At 35.6% G+C, this 17,235-nt stretch overlaps 2 protein-coding genes and 2 non-coding genes across 6 annotated transcripts in view; all 4 read right to left on the bottom strand.

Annotated features, from left to right (window-relative positions):
- Positions 1 to 8,371, bottom strand: part of LOC134756054 (ras-related protein Rab-32) — a 32,009-nt gene extending 23,638 nt beyond the window's left edge. Inside the window, exon 1 of one of the 3 annotated variants that reach the window (XM_063692852.1) lies at positions 8,224 to 8,371. In XM_063692852.1, the coding sequence (XP_063548922.1) occupies positions 8,224 to 8,226 (3 nt within the window). In that variant the 5' untranslated portion in view covers positions 8,227 to 8,371. Of the gene's footprint in view, positions 1 to 2,579; positions 2,724 to 6,568; positions 6,753 to 8,223 lie in introns of those variants that run through there. The other 2 variants (XM_063692847.1, XM_063692848.1) reach the window with 2 other exon arrangements.
- On the bottom strand, positions 5,342 to 5,413 carry Trnah-gug (transfer RNA histidin (anticodon GUG)). The gene has a single exon. It is a non-coding gene; the product is annotated as a tRNA-His (tRNA).
- Positions 6,258 to 6,329, bottom strand: Trnah-gug (transfer RNA histidin (anticodon GUG)). The gene has a single exon. It is a non-coding gene; the product is annotated as a tRNA-His (tRNA).
- Positions 8,372 to 12,545: 4,174 nt separating the features above from the next.
- Positions 12,546 to 17,235, bottom strand: part of LOC134756050 (solute carrier family 25 member 32) — a 36,265-nt gene continuing 31,575 nt past the window's right edge. Inside the window, exon 6 of the mRNA XM_063692843.1 lies at positions 12,546 to 13,287. Coding sequence (XP_063548913.1) covers positions 13,143 to 13,287 — 145 coding nt within the window. The 3' untranslated portion in view covers positions 12,546 to 13,142. The remainder of the gene's footprint in view (positions 13,288 to 17,235) is intronic.

Raw genomic sequence — 17,235 nt, 5'->3', positions numbered from 1 at the left:
GACACATAAATAAAAAAACGGACCATCAATAAAACTGTATAATTACATCAAAGTAAGAAATATCACATGTCACATGTTTCTTTATTATGATAATTTTATCTAACCTGAGGCTTTCTTTTTTTCTATTCAACGGAGCCGGAGAGCGGAAAATTTGTTTTTCAAGACGCTTGCTCGAAAAGATCTTATTTCATGCAGGTGTACTGAAGGGAAAAGGCCTATATTGTTCCCGCGGGAGTTATAGCTTTCTTTTTTAATTAGGTATGTCACTAATTCATACGAACCAAGTAAGTAAGTACTTTGTTTAAAATCTACCTTGATTTTAAACAAGTAAGGGAGTTTTACTTTTAAAATACTCACGACTATAATTTAATATTTTTGTTTATCATATTTAAAAATATTTAATTGGATTAATTTAACAGCCGTTATCTTGTATGTTTTTATACAACAATGTTTTCTTGTATGTCCATGTAATGTTATGTTTTTTTACTATTCTGTAACTCGAAATGTTAATTAGATTGCAGGTTGTAGAAGGATATTGAATTTAGTTACTAAAAACGCGAGCGGCGTGAGGCCGGCGAGGAGCGCAAATAACGTGCGCGTCGGTGTGCGTGCACCACACACACTGGGATAGTCCCTCGGCACGCGGTACCGCCCCCGTCAGCGCGACGACGATATTCTCTTTCAAATCTCAAAATTGAGTTTGGTCTCGGCTCCTGTTGGCTCTTAAGTAGCTTGACAGATAACAAAACGTAAAACGCTCATAATAATGGTTCGTTCGATATTAATTATCATTAAATAAATGGTTTGAGAATTTAATAAAAAATACCTGATTTAGCTTTATTTAATGATTTTAAGTCATAAACCTTAAAATTCCATAATAAACGTTTGTTTTTTAATAATTATGTTAAATATAATTCTGAACGCACAAGTTAAGTCGATGCAATTTCAAAACGCATGTCAACATTGTCAACAAAAATTTTACTTAAAAACTTCTCACGTAAAAGTACAGAATTTCCGAGTTAAAATGTAATATCGTAAAAAAATGAGTGATTCCAGTTGATGAAGATGATCTAACGCCTGTGGATGTTGCACTTTCCTCGCTATAGTGAGGGGAAAAGTTTTGTGTTACACACGGGTGCAAATGTATTTTACTTCTCGTGTGTTAAAACACTCGCTACGCTCAGGATTTTATTTTACAACCACTCGCTTCGCTCGTGTTTCAATTCCACACTCGCGGGTAAAATACAACTTTGCACCCTTGTATAACAAATAACTATTTCGTGAGGGTTTTTGAAGTTAAGTACAGTTATGATTCGTGTGCTTTGCGTTAACTGATATAACGTCTCTAATTTAATCAACCAATTTTATTTCTAAATACAAAAACATACAAATCACAAAATGCCGAGCCCTTCGCATATTTTATTAAACCGGTCACAATTTCGATGACAAACACCTGGTTATAAATAACCTCATTAAATACAAACAAAACTGACTAAACGTGAATTCTGACCATAAACCTATAAATAGTTTTGTCCATAGAAGTCGTAGCACGGTACGCTTTTCACCATGCCTGTCACGTTCTAACAAGTATGTGAGTGCGAAAGTGACGGACTTAGTGATAGGGGAAACCATGCTGCGCAGGCGTTCTCCGAGATTCTATTACTACATTTCCGGTCTTGAATCCCGTTGATGTGGATCTTCTTGCTACTTTGATGGAATTTTACCTGTTTACACTATTATTGACCTTTCAATTCTATTTATGGGCCTAATTTTCAGCTCCCATACCATTAACATTGGCAACCCCGAGTTATCAAAATCAGTAGTGCGTTAGGGAATTACGCGGTTAGGCTGTAGTGACGTTTTTTTTTAATTCACTACTATGGGCGCCATGTCATAAGTTGTTATTAAAACAAGCCGAATGCAGCCCCACTACGGCTTGATACTTTGATGGACGAAGTCAATATTCGTAGTACTAGTACGCTACAGGAAATATCAATCAAGTATCGTTTACAAGACGACTCGTGCTCTACGAGTATTAATCTAGGTCTTCTGTTTGAAACTGGACTGTATAGTGTATACTTATTTTATGTACTAGGAGGTGTAATATACTTAAAATATTGTTTAAGCTATTGTCAAAAAATATTGAAACAAAAATCGGACAAGTGCGAGTCGGACTGGCCCACCGAGGGTTCCGTACTTTTTAGTATTTATTGTTATAGCGGCAACAAATACATCATCTGTGAGAATTTCAACTGTCACGGTTCATGAGATACAGCTTGGTGACAGACAGACAGACAGACGGATAGACGGACAGTGAAGTCTTAGTAATAGGGTCCCGTTTTTACCCTTAGCCTTTGAGTACGGAACCCTAAAAACTATGGAGCAATTTATCCTGAGAATTTATCATCATTCATATTATTATACAATCTAAAGTAAATACATCAACTCTCATTGAAAGTTCTATGACATATTTAGTAGGTATGTAATTTTTAAGCATTCATATTCATGAATGGTAAAAGTTAAGATGAAATATTGACCACTAGGTATTAAAAACTTGAAAAATAATTGCTGTAACTTACACGCATCCTCCCACTTATTTCCACTTCCAATGCGTCTTCCGCCAACATAACCACACTGTATAAAGTACACATATACAACAATCAACTCAACACATCACAGTCACCCCACATTACCTTTCAACTGAATTTTGCATCACTTTTCAAACGATACATTAGTATTTACACATCTACTTACTAGATCTAGATATCTACTTAAAATAAATATGCACAATCACACAGTCATCACTGTTACTTAAAAAATCGATATGTATCACCGGATACGATATGCGTTTACTTTTGAGCAACTACATTATCGCTTTATCTCTTATCAGTGTGATACGATACAGGTATCGCAAACGTTAGTCGGATGTTAGTCAAAATGTTTGTTCTACTGCATTTATGGAACGGTAGATGGCGTTGTTGGTAACACAATGATGAAAATAAGTTTTTTTTACCCTCACTAGCTCGGAAAGCCGTCTATTATCCTTTAAAACAAGCGGGGAAAAACGCATTTTATCCACTAGTGGGGAAAGTAATTTGACCTTGGATGGAGCGTGTTTAAGTAGCTTGACAGATAACAAAACGTAAAACGCTCATAATAATGGTTCGTTCGATATTAATTATCATTAAATAAATGGTTTGAGAATCTAAAAAAAATACCAAATTTAGCTTTATTTAATAATTTTAAGTCATAAACCTTAAAATTCCATAAAAAACATTTGATTATTTATAATGATGTTAAATATAATTCTGAACGCACAAGTTGAGTCGATGCAATTTCAAAACGCATCGTTGACATTTCATACGTCAGAACAGAAATGTCAACATTGTCAACGAAATTTTTACTGTTCTTCTCACCGACTCACGAAAAAATCAAAATTTCTAGTGTTTTCTGTTATAATATCGTAAAAAAATTAGTGATTCCAGTGATGAAGATGATCTAACGCCTGTGGATGTTGCACTTTCCTCGCTATAGTGAGGGGAAAAGTTTTGTGTTACACACGGGTGCAAATGTATTTTACTTCTCGTGTGTTGAAACACTCGCTACGCTCAGGATTCTATTTTAGAACCACTCGCTTCGCTCGTGGTTCAACTATAGAATCCTTTCGCTTGCTCATGTTTCAATTCCACACTCGCGGGTAAAATACAACTTTGCACCCTTGTATAACAAATAACTATTAACAATTTATTATTTAAATTGTTAAGTACGTAATGTAGATGTAGGTCAGAAACAAAATAAAAGTTACTTAAAATAACATTTGACCCCCATTCATTGATGACCATTCGATAAAAAAAGGGGTTTAGACCGATATCAAAAATAAAAGTAGGTAGAGGAAGTTTTTTTAAGGAATCTAAAAGATTAGCAAACAAGGAAATACTTAGCTAACTTTCCACGATTCTTTTGACTTGTGTGGGTAGGCATGATGCACTAAACTCTACCACTGGTTCGCAAATAAAATGATACGTTGCATTGTAGACACATTCATGTACATACAATCATTCAATCTAAGATGATGAGATTGATGAAGCAATAGGTATGCAAATTGTTTGATAGGACTTCAGGTTACCTAGATATCAAGTAATGTACCTAATCACATAAGTATTCAGTGTACCTGCAATACAGCAACGCAAACTATGGCACATCTACTGGCGTGTCCCGCATGCCCACATCACTGCTCGGAGCTGGATCTGAGGGACGCGACAGCCAGGGCTCTCAAAAACGCTGCCTACTGGGCATTTATTTATTTAAACTTTATTACACAATAAGGTGAAGGTACAAAAGGCAGACTTAATGCCTTAAGGCATTCTCTACCAGTCAACCAATGGGTTAAACCAGAAAGATTATCCAGGAGCAGGAGGGCATCCTATAAAAAAGGAACCTCGACACGAAAAGAAGAAGTAATAAGCCAAGTTGTAGTATTACATTTTTCTACTCGTCGACTGTAATGGCTGAATTAAGATTTCGAATACCAAACTGTAATTGGGTACTTTTCAAGTATGGGCTCCCAACTCAACTATAATATTTATTTCGAAACGTTTTTGTCAACTATAATGAATTTGACCAAAGTGGAAAAGACACCAACGCGCGACTATTTCATGAGTAATACCTATTCATATATTATGCACGCGTTGATGTCCTTTGTACTGCTGAGATACTTAACCTAGTTTTCATTATTTATTTAGGTTTTATAGTAGAAAAAGTACTATTTTAGATGACTCGTTGAAAAACTATTGTATACAATAGTGATATAATCAAGCTTTTCAATCTCGTACCTTCATTAGGCCACTCAGCAAGCTTCGTGGCCTAAACACGGTACTCGACGGAAACGCTCTCTATTATACATATAACGATTGTATAAAATACTATTAATCGTAATAAGTTAGTAATAACATAATAAGGGTATCTACCTTAGTCACGTAATTAAATAAACACTGCTTTATCTGTAAACCAATTTGCATAAATAAAGCATGAGTATGGGTGAACATCGCTACTTTGACTTTACCTATCACGTAATAAAGATATAAAATTGCATAAGAAAAGATAAAAATCATTGAATTAATATTTACTAGTACTACGTAGACAAGAATATGAAGTACTTAGATATCCTAATAAACTAACAGCTTTAATAGCTTCATAGTATAAAAATAATCACAGAAAAAATACATTTTATATGAGTGATAATGATGTTTTCCTTACATACTCGTAATATTATTGTGAACAAACGTCCAAAGTCCAAACTGCAAAAGTCAAAAAGTGATCTCCGCCGCGACAGTGACATCACTGCCGTGACCAGGATTCGAACCTGGGTTACTACGGCCACAACGTAGGGTCCTAACCACTAGACGATCACGGCTATCGGAGCAGTTGATTTAGCTGCAAATCGATATCTTACATTCACAGCGTAACCATCCTTAAAAGAATAATGTCCAAAATAACAAAATGCATAAGTTGCATACGCCTTTTCTTACCAGTGCAAAAGTCACCAGTAATACTGAACTGCCTCACCCCCCTCTTTTCTACCAAATTTAGGTGATGAAGGGAAAGGCTGTCTTAAAGAAATTAAAATGGTCACTTGCCGAATTGCACTTAAACCGGAGCACTTTCATTTTTATTCGTTTCGCTTGATTGCTCACAACGTTCGATGCAGATGCTGGAGTTGTTAGAATTTTAAGTTACAATTCAGAGATGGCGTGGTTAACTAAAACAAGTGTAAAATTTCCCGTGTATATATATAATTATGTATATGTAAATGCTATTATTATACTAATAATTTTTAGAGTAGGTATAAACAAAATAACTGCTCGTAAATAAGTAGTGAATCAGCAGGCTATAGTGGTACCAAAGATAGTACGATACGATCTTTATTGATAAAAATAGTTTTAGTCTGACCAGAAATATAATTATGATCATTGTCAAGAGGGCGCTGTTATTCTCATGTATAGGGTGACAGTTCAGTATAGTATGAAAAAAATAGTTCCATTGCAGTCAAATTCCGCAACATGGCGCGTGATCATATATCCCTGGTCAGGCTTTACATGTCATGTCTTAATACTAAATAATATTTTATACATCATCATTTACAGATAGTAGGTTATTTAGTTTACTAACCAGTTGCTAGATAATTTAAATACATATTTGACAGAATTAGTCACGCTTCTTTGACCAAAAATATAGCTCCGCCGCGACAGTGACATCACTGCCGTGACCAGGATTCGAACCTGGGTTACTACGGCCACAACGTAGGGTCCTAACCACTAGACGATCACGGCTATCGGAGCTGTTGAGATACCCGACGAAATTAGCCGTCAGCTTCCCAAGCGTATCGCATGACAACGTTGACAACGCAAAATAAAATAAAAATGTCGACCGGCAACTTTCCCTCTTCAAACTTCTTTAATTTCATGCATTCGAATTTACACTTAATATACTAGCAATAAAGTTTCCATTTGCGGCGCCACCTTGGATATCGTGATATTTTAAAAAAAAATAAAAAAAAATATATTTTTACCTGTGCTAACCATCGCCAATTCCTAGTGTTTTCCATGTTGATTTTAGGTTTAGTTTTTAAATGCATTAACCTCTCCCTTTCCAATAACTGTTCGTGTACAGCTCTTTTGTTTAATTGTTCTATCATATTAAAACAGATCCACAATAAGATCGAACGCTAACACGAGTTACACTACTACTATAAGAAATAACTATTGTATTTCATAAATAATGGAAAGATATAATATTACACTTGCTTAAAAAAAGTGCGTTCCTAATAAAGCACCTAATCGCAATGTCAAAATACGGGCGCGAAAACTTTTTAATATATTTTTTTAATTGAATACCGCCAGGACACAAGTAAGCTTATCTACAGTGCTCGGCAAAGTAAAGTTATTGGTACATTACTATTTGCGTATTTGCCCTCTTGATAATAATTATAATGGTAATAAATCTTTTCAGTGTTAAATACTCGTAGGTATCTATCAGATCCGCGGGATACAGAGGCGGGGCGCGGGCGGGTCATTGTGCGGTTAAAACAACAAGTCTTGATAACTGGCAACAATTACGTTTAAATAATTGTACGTGCAACTTATTTACATTACGATAATTTAGTTTAGTGGAATGTAGTTTTTGTTTGACGTAGTTAAGTAGGTGAGTACAAACAAACCCTACTACCTACCTATAATGAACTAGACTATATTCTGTACAGTGTTTGCCGGTAGTTAGTGCTTCAAATGTACAAGCCGCTGAGGCCGCGCAAGGCGCCTCGCAAGAGTCAGTGTGGCTGCTACACTGCTGCTACACACTTGTGGCATAGTAGGGCACAACAGGGCACAACGGAGCCAGATATTGCTTCTAGTCTGAGGACTGCCACGCCGAATATACGGCGCTATATGTATCGCGCCTGCATGTTTCCGCTACGGCAGACGATGTGGTGGAATATCTTCGCAAGAAGACGTGTTACGAGGTGAAAGTGTTCCAGCTGCGATCCCGTCATTACGTGCATTTCGGCTAGTTTGTGGTTCGCGTGCCGCGGCTGCTATGGAAACCATCACGAGCACGGACTTCTGGCCGAAGGGTGTGACATTTCGGCGGTTCCGTGGAAATCTGCCGAATCCTACAGTTCGATTGTTTATTAAATGCAATAGTTAATTTATTTATTTCTGACACAAAACTAACTCAAAATTACTGAAGCCATTGTTCATTTATATGTGGCTACCTGATCAGTTTTAACGCTTCGTTTCAACCAACCTAGGAGTATTATTTTATACGTATTTCATAGAAATTTAAAAAGTTTCTCATCTTTGTGATCTTACGTAAGAAATATGAACACCCCCTCCCACCCCCTTGTAAGAAAAAATAAGACATGTTTGACCTCCCTCACCCCCTAAATCGTCTTACGTAATAAATGAATGGCACCTATAGTCTTCTACCATGTCGATCACAAACACAATCACGTAGGTACAGTCATGTGTAAAAATATGGATGCATACACAGAACTATTCTGTGGATGCATACCACTTATTTAAAAATATGTCCCATAGTTCAAAATTCGCTGACATAAGAGCTATGGGCCATATTTTTGAGTATGATGAGTGTAACTACGTTTAAAAAAAAATACTTCGCTTTCCGTGCTTTCGGCATTGTAAAGTTGGTACGGTTTTAAAAACTCACCATATTCGAAATCTTCTAGAACACTGCGGAGCGCGGCAGTTTGGGTGTTTTATGAGCACCAAAGATTCTTTTCGACATAGACATCTCTCCGCTTCCCTCGAAGTTACTGCGGCGAAACGTGCTACTCCCAACGGTTGCACGTCGAGTCTCATAACGTAGCATATTAATTTCATTTCATTCCATTACACGAATGTTAAAATACCTTCGGAATAAAATACTTGTTTTGTAAACACTGCAAAGAAAAACACATGTCGTAATATTAAAATACCTTCTTTGAAAGATTACTATGAGCAAAGATAGATATAATTCCGTAACGTGCCTCGAAAATCACGAAAATTTGATCCTCGATCAGATGGCGCCACTAGTTTTGGCCTACACTCGTATAGAGGGCGTTGACTGTTTCGTTTGTTATTTATAATTTTAACGCATACCAGTAAAAGAACATGGGTCAAAATCATATAAAAATAATTAATGCAAATAAAAAAATCATTTATCCATATTTAAATACATTTTATCGTATTTTTATAAATATTTATTTTTAGTTTTAAAGTGTGTCGACAAATGGCAGTGAATTTACTGAGGTTACAAAATTTACTATGACAGTACCGCTCTAGTATACCTATAAGTTACTCTATGCTATGAGTTTATGAATATGATATAAAAGTGTGTCAATAAATGAGTAAGGAGGTTAGTTTGAATTTTACTATTGATTTATATAGTGACGGCAAATTTTCTTAGATGTATGCGATAGTGTAAGAATAATCTGCTTTGCAAGCTGTATATATTTGTATTGCCTCGCCTGATGTTTGCAAAATGACATATTGCTTTAAAAATAATATTGCTTTTAATAGCAGACATATTGCTTTAAATATAGAACCTAAGGCATTAGAAATAGGGACGTAGTGAAATATATGCAGTTTGTGTGCGTTACGCATTTATATAATGTTATCATGTGCAACATTGTAAACAAGAGACGAAGTATTGAGGTTGCAAGCATTTCTCCATAATCCATGGTGACACTTATGATTAGATATTACTGTATTTCATCAATAGTTTACATAAATGTTGTTGCTATACAAGCACAGGGCGGACACGCTATACATCTAAAATCACTTGCGTACCTATCTATGTGTAATTTGCTTAAAATTAAATAGTATTGAGCGGCCGGCAAACGGCCGTCAATCTGCTGTTGCGGGGCGAGGTAATTTGAATCGGGGCGGGGCGGTGCGTGGCCGTTCTGTATGATGATACTATTACTTATTCTGTGATACAAGTAAAGACATTTCGAAAATCCAACTTATTCTAAAAATCTTTATCACTTATTCCCACAAAATTGAGACGAATCTAATCTTCGTGAAGACATTTGGGTAAATTGCATTTTTTTTATATAAGTAGTTAAGGACCTGTAATTATAGTCTGTAGTTAATTGATTCCATGGTGTTACAACTTACGACAATTAAGCCATTTCTATTAAAGTTATATGCATGAAAGTGTGTCTAGCAAAGAGTATAGTAAGTATATAGAAAGTGTCTAGCTAGCGTATGCTAGACTTTTATGTGTATGAATTAAGTACAATAAATACAACACAATTTACATAGTTAATGTTCGTAACACAATTGAATCAAGTAACTTATTTAGAGCCGGCGTAGCTTTTTTTGACATTTATAAGCGCATTGTAATATGCCTACTTGAATAATAAACTTTCTTGATCTTCTTTACCTTTATCTTAAGACTAATTACAGCTCCTTAACTACGCTTAATTACTTTTTTTTTTTGCATTTTACCCATTCGGGCTGCAGATTGCACCGAAGAAATAGACACACCTAGGGGGGGAGGGGGTAGTAGGTACGCTCAGGTATACGACGCTGAGCCATTGGCCAGCACCCCAAGTCCATCATACGCGTCCCAGTCGGCCCCCCTGGGCAATGCTAGTGGTTAGTACGGGCGTCGCCATGTTTACCAACATACCCCGGACCACTAGTAGCAGAGTATGAGGGCCTCGCCTGGTGTGGGCCACGCCAAGAGATGTGGCATCCCCACCCGCCAGGTGTTCCTTCCTTATCCTAGAATTCCCGTCTTTAACCTCTCGAACGCCGGAACGTGGAACCGCGCAGTAGGTATTGAATTCTAATTAATTAACAATTGGAGTTAACTAACTACCCTATCAGTTTCTTTATCAGTTAAATTTGGATGTATTTCTATTATTGAATTGAAAGGAGAGGCTACATATGCTCAATACTTTTAAGAATATAAATCTCTGTCTAGTTATGTACCTACATATAGTTAGTCTAAAATTAATGTGGCTATATTGTAAAAAAACATTCTATTAGCTTTTTATCAGATAAAACTTTGTCACATTGTTTTATTTTGTACTATTGTGTTGTATGTGGTAATTGTTGTAGGTAGTGGTTGAGTGTTTGCTAATGAATCAAACAGCAAAAATATTTAATATCATTTATTTATTTAAACCGTTTTATATATGATAACCATTTATTTCAATAAAAACATGCTTACTAATAAAACTACACAGAAATCACTTGAAATTTGTAAAAACAAAAACTTGATACATGGAAATGTACTATTCTACTTCGGTGAAAACATTTCTCACTTCCATACAAAATAAACCAAGAGTAAAAAAAAATCACTGAAAAATATAAAAAATGGCTAAGTATGTCCAAATTACTTGGTAGAGGAACTTAAATCGATAGCCGCGTACGCTGTGCCGTACTTAGGTACTGTAAAAGTTATGTAGACCAATATACAATACATTATTAATGCCACCTGCGTAATAGGGAGTATTACTGTAAAATTTTGCCGCCAGAGGGCAGCACAGCACCTAAACCATAAAGTAACTTATAACTGTGCTTTAAACAGTTTTTATAACTCCAGCTTATAAAACAAACGAAATAGAGCAAAAACAAGTTTTGTATGAAAAACTTAAATTCTAAATGAAATAAAACTATGAAAACGGATTATATCGCGTATATTGAATTTATAATACATCCCGACGTTTCGAACTCTTTACAGCGTTCGTGGTCAACGGGTGACACCACGAACGCTGTAAAGAGTTCGAAACGTCGGGATGTATTATAAATTCAATATACGCGATATAATCCGTTTTCATAGTTTTATTTCATGAGTAACTATCGCGGTAACCGAAGACAATATTAAATTCTAAAGCTAATTAAACTAATTACAGGCGTAGATATACCTTATCCTATTGTAAGGACAAAGTTTCAGAGCAATCTAGCTAGTCGTTTTAAAATGAGAGCGTTACTACATGGTTACTACGTTTGTATGGAGAACCGAGCTTGCTGCGGACTCTTAAAACTGAGGAACAAAAACACAGCCAAATTTGCAATTAAACTACCTAAGTTTTGTACATTTAAATTGTGATATTTGAATGGAACTAACACTACCGTAAATGCCAAGAGTTGAAAATATAGGATATTTTCGACCGTGATGAGAGGTAATGAAGGAATAGGTACTTATTTTCACGTTACGCTATACATTTTAAATTTTAAATGCATTTTTCATTGCCAGTAAATTCGGGGACCATCAGGATTGTAAAACACGAAACCATTTCAATTCAATCTATTTTAGGTTTATACATTATTACAGTCCTAGTCATAGTACTGTAATAATGTCACTAAGTTAATATCATCATTCTAGTAATTTTACATACACCAAACTGTATTTCAAGCGTGTATTTATAAGTGTAAAGTCATTCTCGTCAAGATAAAACCTAGATGGCAGCACTGACACTGGTCGCCCTTTATAAACCTGTAATCTCTGTTCAGGCCCTCTTCCTGGGTGGTATTTCACCTGTCCAATATTTGATCAAATATGCATTGCGTATTGCGTCATTTGCGTCTCACTCTCTCATTAAGCAAGATGTGAGACGCAAATACAAATTTCAAATTTTGGACAAGTGGAATACAGATGTAGTGCATAATTATTTTCCATCGTATTTTCTCGGAAACGTACGTACGTGTCTTGCTATTTCAGTCGAGTCTCGGTACAAAAAGTACTGACGTTGACTGGAGTAGCATGACAAATACGAACGTTTCCGAGAAAATACGATGGAAAACAATTATGCACTACATCTGTACCACCCTTACATACAGGTACTATTTACAAATGTAAAAGGATCTACTGATCGTTAGAGTTAGACCAAGCTAAGTTGGCAGCGATTTTGATAGATCAGACCGTGCAAGTGTTATTCAAACGTCAATCTTCTACGCTAACACTTGCACTGTCTAGGCTATCAAAATCGCTGCCAACTTAGCTTGGTCTAACTCTACTCGCTTTCTTGCCGATCGCCAGCTTTGCCTTGCCTGTGATATTAGGGCACGGCCTTGTTCAAGGCTTCAAGCGTTCAGCAGAGCGTCAAGCTACCTAGTGTTTTGAACAGCGCGCACTGAAGACGCTCGCATATGTTTAACATAGACGCTAGACGCCGCACCTCTCGCTCTCGCAGCGTCAGTTTGCACACTTATGAAAGCAGTGTGATTTTTATAACAAAACTTCCTATTAAACATATTAAAAACCGGTCACTCACGTATTTTAAGTCGAAAAACGCTCGACATGTTTCACTCCGTGTTGTATGTTGTCAGCGCCGGTACGCCAACGCGAGCTCCTGAAGTCACTCTTCGGTACGGATTGATACATGTCGAGCGTTTTTCGACTTAAAATATGTGAATGTCCCGTATTTAATATATTTAATAAAGCAGTGTGATCTCCCGTCCGCGGCGCATCATGTAGTGCGACACGTTCTCGTATGTGCCTGGGGAGACAATTTACGGGTATTCTGACCGCACCATAGTCGATCGCCACTCCTTTTCTCTCCGGCTGGACACCAGACGCAACCCTACGAGTAGGCCGTTGACCGATGGCGAGCATCCAATCAGTTCGTACATTTAGGAAGGCAGTTTGATTTCCCGTCCTCGTCGAAGCATATAGTGCGACACGTTCTCGTAGGTGAGGAACGTGATCATGGTGGCCGGGACCACTCGAACGAGGTTCGGCTGAAGCCCCTTGTAGAATCCGCGCCATCCCTCGTGGCTGAGAACACAATTACATGGAAAAAGTCAGTGTGGTATAGTCGGTAGCTTTCAAGCTGGCCCCTAAGGGATAACTCTTTGTCTATTGTAAGTGAAACCGCACGTGCTTACCAACTTGCATAAAAAAATGGTTGGGCCGTTTTAGCCGGTTATTGAATTACCACTCTATGGAGCTTCACTCCAATAAGGTTCAAAATGAACACACAGAAAAATGATTTGCGATTTCTTGTGTGGTCCCTCTACGATTACCGAGTGCCGGCGAGTCGAACGCTATAGAACCAGTCTAAAATGTGTCATCGAGATACGTAACAAAGGCGCGTTATCGGAGAGAGCGCACTTACCCTGTTTTTTTTAGGGTTGGACTAGCCCGCGCTCAGGTGCCAATTAGAATTATACGCCTGTGACTGACCCTTTTTTTGCAGGTATAGTAGTACGTGCGGTTTTACTTAACAATAGACAAAGGATTAGCCGTTCGGGGCCAGCTACAAATCGAACGACTATGACAAGAGCGAATACTTATTTTGCTCTAAACGTGATAAAATACTATATATGCTATTCTCAAGGTAAAAGGAACTTAGTATAGTAGCATAAAACGCTTTAGTCGTATTTACGTGTTGTGTGGGGCGTCGTTGATAATAAAGTCTGCCTAAGGTCCCTTTGTCTAAAAACGACACATAATCTGAAACAGTTTGTTACAGCTTTTGTCTTCGTTACAGAATACGACGAGTTGATTTGTATACTTACCGTTTTGTTATGAACACAACGTAAAAAGGCTATAATTTTCAATACACGTGGCAGAATTATTATTTAGTTGAGGATCGTGAGATAAATTATCAAGTATAATTTTGACTTCGGAACTTCTGTACCGCAATTTAAGGATATCGTGAAATAACATCTGATTCAAATTTTTAAAGAAACGCAAATTAGGTAAAACAAAACCTGCTCCAATTGTTTTTATTTAAGTTAAAATATATACTTAAAATAGGTATAACATGTTATAGCATTCCCATTTTATTATGTTTTCCATAAAGCAAAGTTTTTCACGAAATAATTATGTTGTGTAGTTGTGTACCTTTCAACCACTGTAATAATTGTATCGTAATTTATTATTTATTTTATTTAAGATTTATTAGTTTGTAATTAACACGATATGGATGCATAATCTGAAATAAAAATTATTAAATTGAATTTAAAGTAATTTAAAAAATTGGATTAGGAAAATAAAAAAAGATGCATCAATTTACTATCTTTTTTATTGATTACAGAAATTGAAGGTAAATTGAAACAATGGACTTTTGCAAGAATTATATAAAAATATATATGTCTTAGATATTACGTGGCCAGCCACCTATATTTAACACGCTAATAATAAGAAAACCATTCAGTATAATAATCACATAATAATGCGTCAGACATTACAATTATTTAGTGTATTTACATATATTACCGGAGTTTTCGGATATGTATAGGCACTGAATATATAAAATAAGATAAAGACAAGCTTTCGATTTTTTATTTACAATCTTTTTGGTCCATTTGTCTTCCAAACACTTGAGAATTGAAACTGCAAAAGAAAATTGATAGAGGAAGCCCTTTAGATAAACTTTATTTTTATATCCTTTAGCATAGTCTGAAAATACTATTATTAGAGTTATTTATTGTATATTTGCTATAATTCTGGTAGTATTGAAGCATAAAACGGGACAACCTATTGCTATCTAGGGTACACTTAGTGTGGATAACATACTATTCGCTTATAAAAATAACTTATTTATCAATATATTAAAATCTATTGAAATCAATCTCATAATTTATGTGCGTTTTACACCAGTTTGTTTCGATCGATGTTATGTTAAACCTAACTTTTTTGTCTAACCACTTTAGGCAGCTATCAGATCAGCGACGAGAAAAGTGACTAGTGACTAAGTATTTTATCTTCTCGCTGATCGTCACCGTTCAAACAACTGCTTAACAAATGTGAATTTATTTTTATTTCAATTTTAAATGTGTCTGTAATGTATAAGATGCGTTGGTCATTGTATGAGCCTGAATCAGCGGTATTTATATCAAAATAATAATAAATTCCTTAAATATATAAACTGTGCCTGACATGTTTATTTATACGTGTGAATCGGTTTAAGTAGTAATATAACTGGAGTGTACTATTTCCTGATAATGGCCTACAAATATCTAGAAGGTGTTTTAATTGTATTATTTTTTAAATGTCAAATTATAATTAAAGGGTCACTAAAATTCGGGTCAAATGGAATCTTAATTTAATGTGTCTTCTTGATTACTAATAAATTAATATTGGTAGGTGATTACAATAAATAAGCCTCTAAGATAGAATAGCTTCAAACTTGCATACTTCTAGTAATATTGATTATTATTTTAAAAAGTCTACAAAATATGTTATAATATGTGGTATTTTCTATAAAAAGGGACCTTATTATCGATGGCGCTTACGCCATTTTAAACGATGCTCCGATATAAATAAAATGCCGCGCGACGCTGTGCGGCGTAAGCGCCCTCGACAATAAGGTCCCTTTTCATAGAAAATGCCCCATATTTCCTAGACGCAAGTTGAAACGTCTATCTTACAAAGAACCTAACGTCGTCTCACCACACATGTAACGTTTCGATTCTAACAAAGACACGTCTTTTAAATTTACTTAAACGATTAAGTTAAACATTGAGATTGGAAAGAGTTCTAAACGTTCAATCTAAAATACCTATTATCACAAATTCTCAAATTAAAACTAAATTGTGCTAGTGTGGCAATGATGGTGGAGTATTGCCAAGCTTGTGATAAATATGGATGCAAACATCTGATGGGAAAATACGACTATTCAATACATTATAAAAAACACAACATATGTCGTGAGACAGGTTTTACAATAACATCTAAACAAGGACAAAAGCTTCATGTTTAAAAACTATACATTTTTCCATAGATGACACACAATAACACAACATATCGAAATTTACACGCAACGCGATTTGAATCGATGCCAGCGTTCCAATAATCGGTTGCCAAATCATGTCATAAAGTATAAATACATCTCTATTCCATTCAACCAATTACAGTGATAATTAAAACAGTTAATTGACAAAGAAAATGCATTGATTATAAACAATAATAATACAATGTCTGTCTTAAACTTGCTCATTTTTCTTTTAAATTATTATATAGCAAAATGACTAATTGGCAGTATCACTGTAGTAAAGTGCTAAGTGTCATGTTCTGTGTTTGTATTTGCTATATAATAATAGAAAGAGTAATACTTGTTAATTGCTTAAAAAGTTTCTACAAAATTAGTCTTACCAGCAGTGGGATCATTTTGCAATGTATCTCATAATTGCAGAACAATTTAATATATTTTTTTATAGAAATTTCATCATCATTTTTCATTTAATTTTGGTTAGAAGCAATGTATGAGCTTACCTTTGCACTCCAAACTGTACGATCCATTGATCGAAGGAAAATGCCACAACTTTTACATTTTTAAAACCAGAAATTAAATCGATTATGCCACACTAAAATACGTTAGTACCTAAGTACCATCACGCTCCGCGATTGTTATGCCATTTAGGGTCCTAGCTAAATTGGTTGTTCCATGAAATAAAACTATGAAAACGGATATCACGTATATTGAATTTATAATACATCCCGACGTTTCGAACCCTTTACAGCGTTCGTGTTCAACGGGTGGTTGTTTCATATTTACGTTATGGATTGTCCAATTTAGCTGGAACCCTAAATGGAATAGCGTGACTACTATACGCTCCGTGGTTGTTCCACGCTGGTATTCTTCTCTACTTTAACAGTTGGTCGTACTGTGCCCGAAGGAGACTGATCATTTTCATTCATCAGAGCTTTAGAAAGTATTACATCAGAGTTAATCAAAAGAATTAGCCAAAGTAAATATTAGGGTACGTATTAAAATAG

This window comes from Cydia strobilella, chromosome 3, assembly GCF_947568885.1.
Source record: "Cydia strobilella chromosome 3, ilCydStro3.1, whole genome shotgun sequence".
Lineage (NCBI taxonomy): Eukaryota > Metazoa > Arthropoda > Insecta > Lepidoptera > Tortricidae > Cydia > Cydia strobilella.
This window is presented reverse-complemented; position numbering and strand designations above follow the sequence as displayed.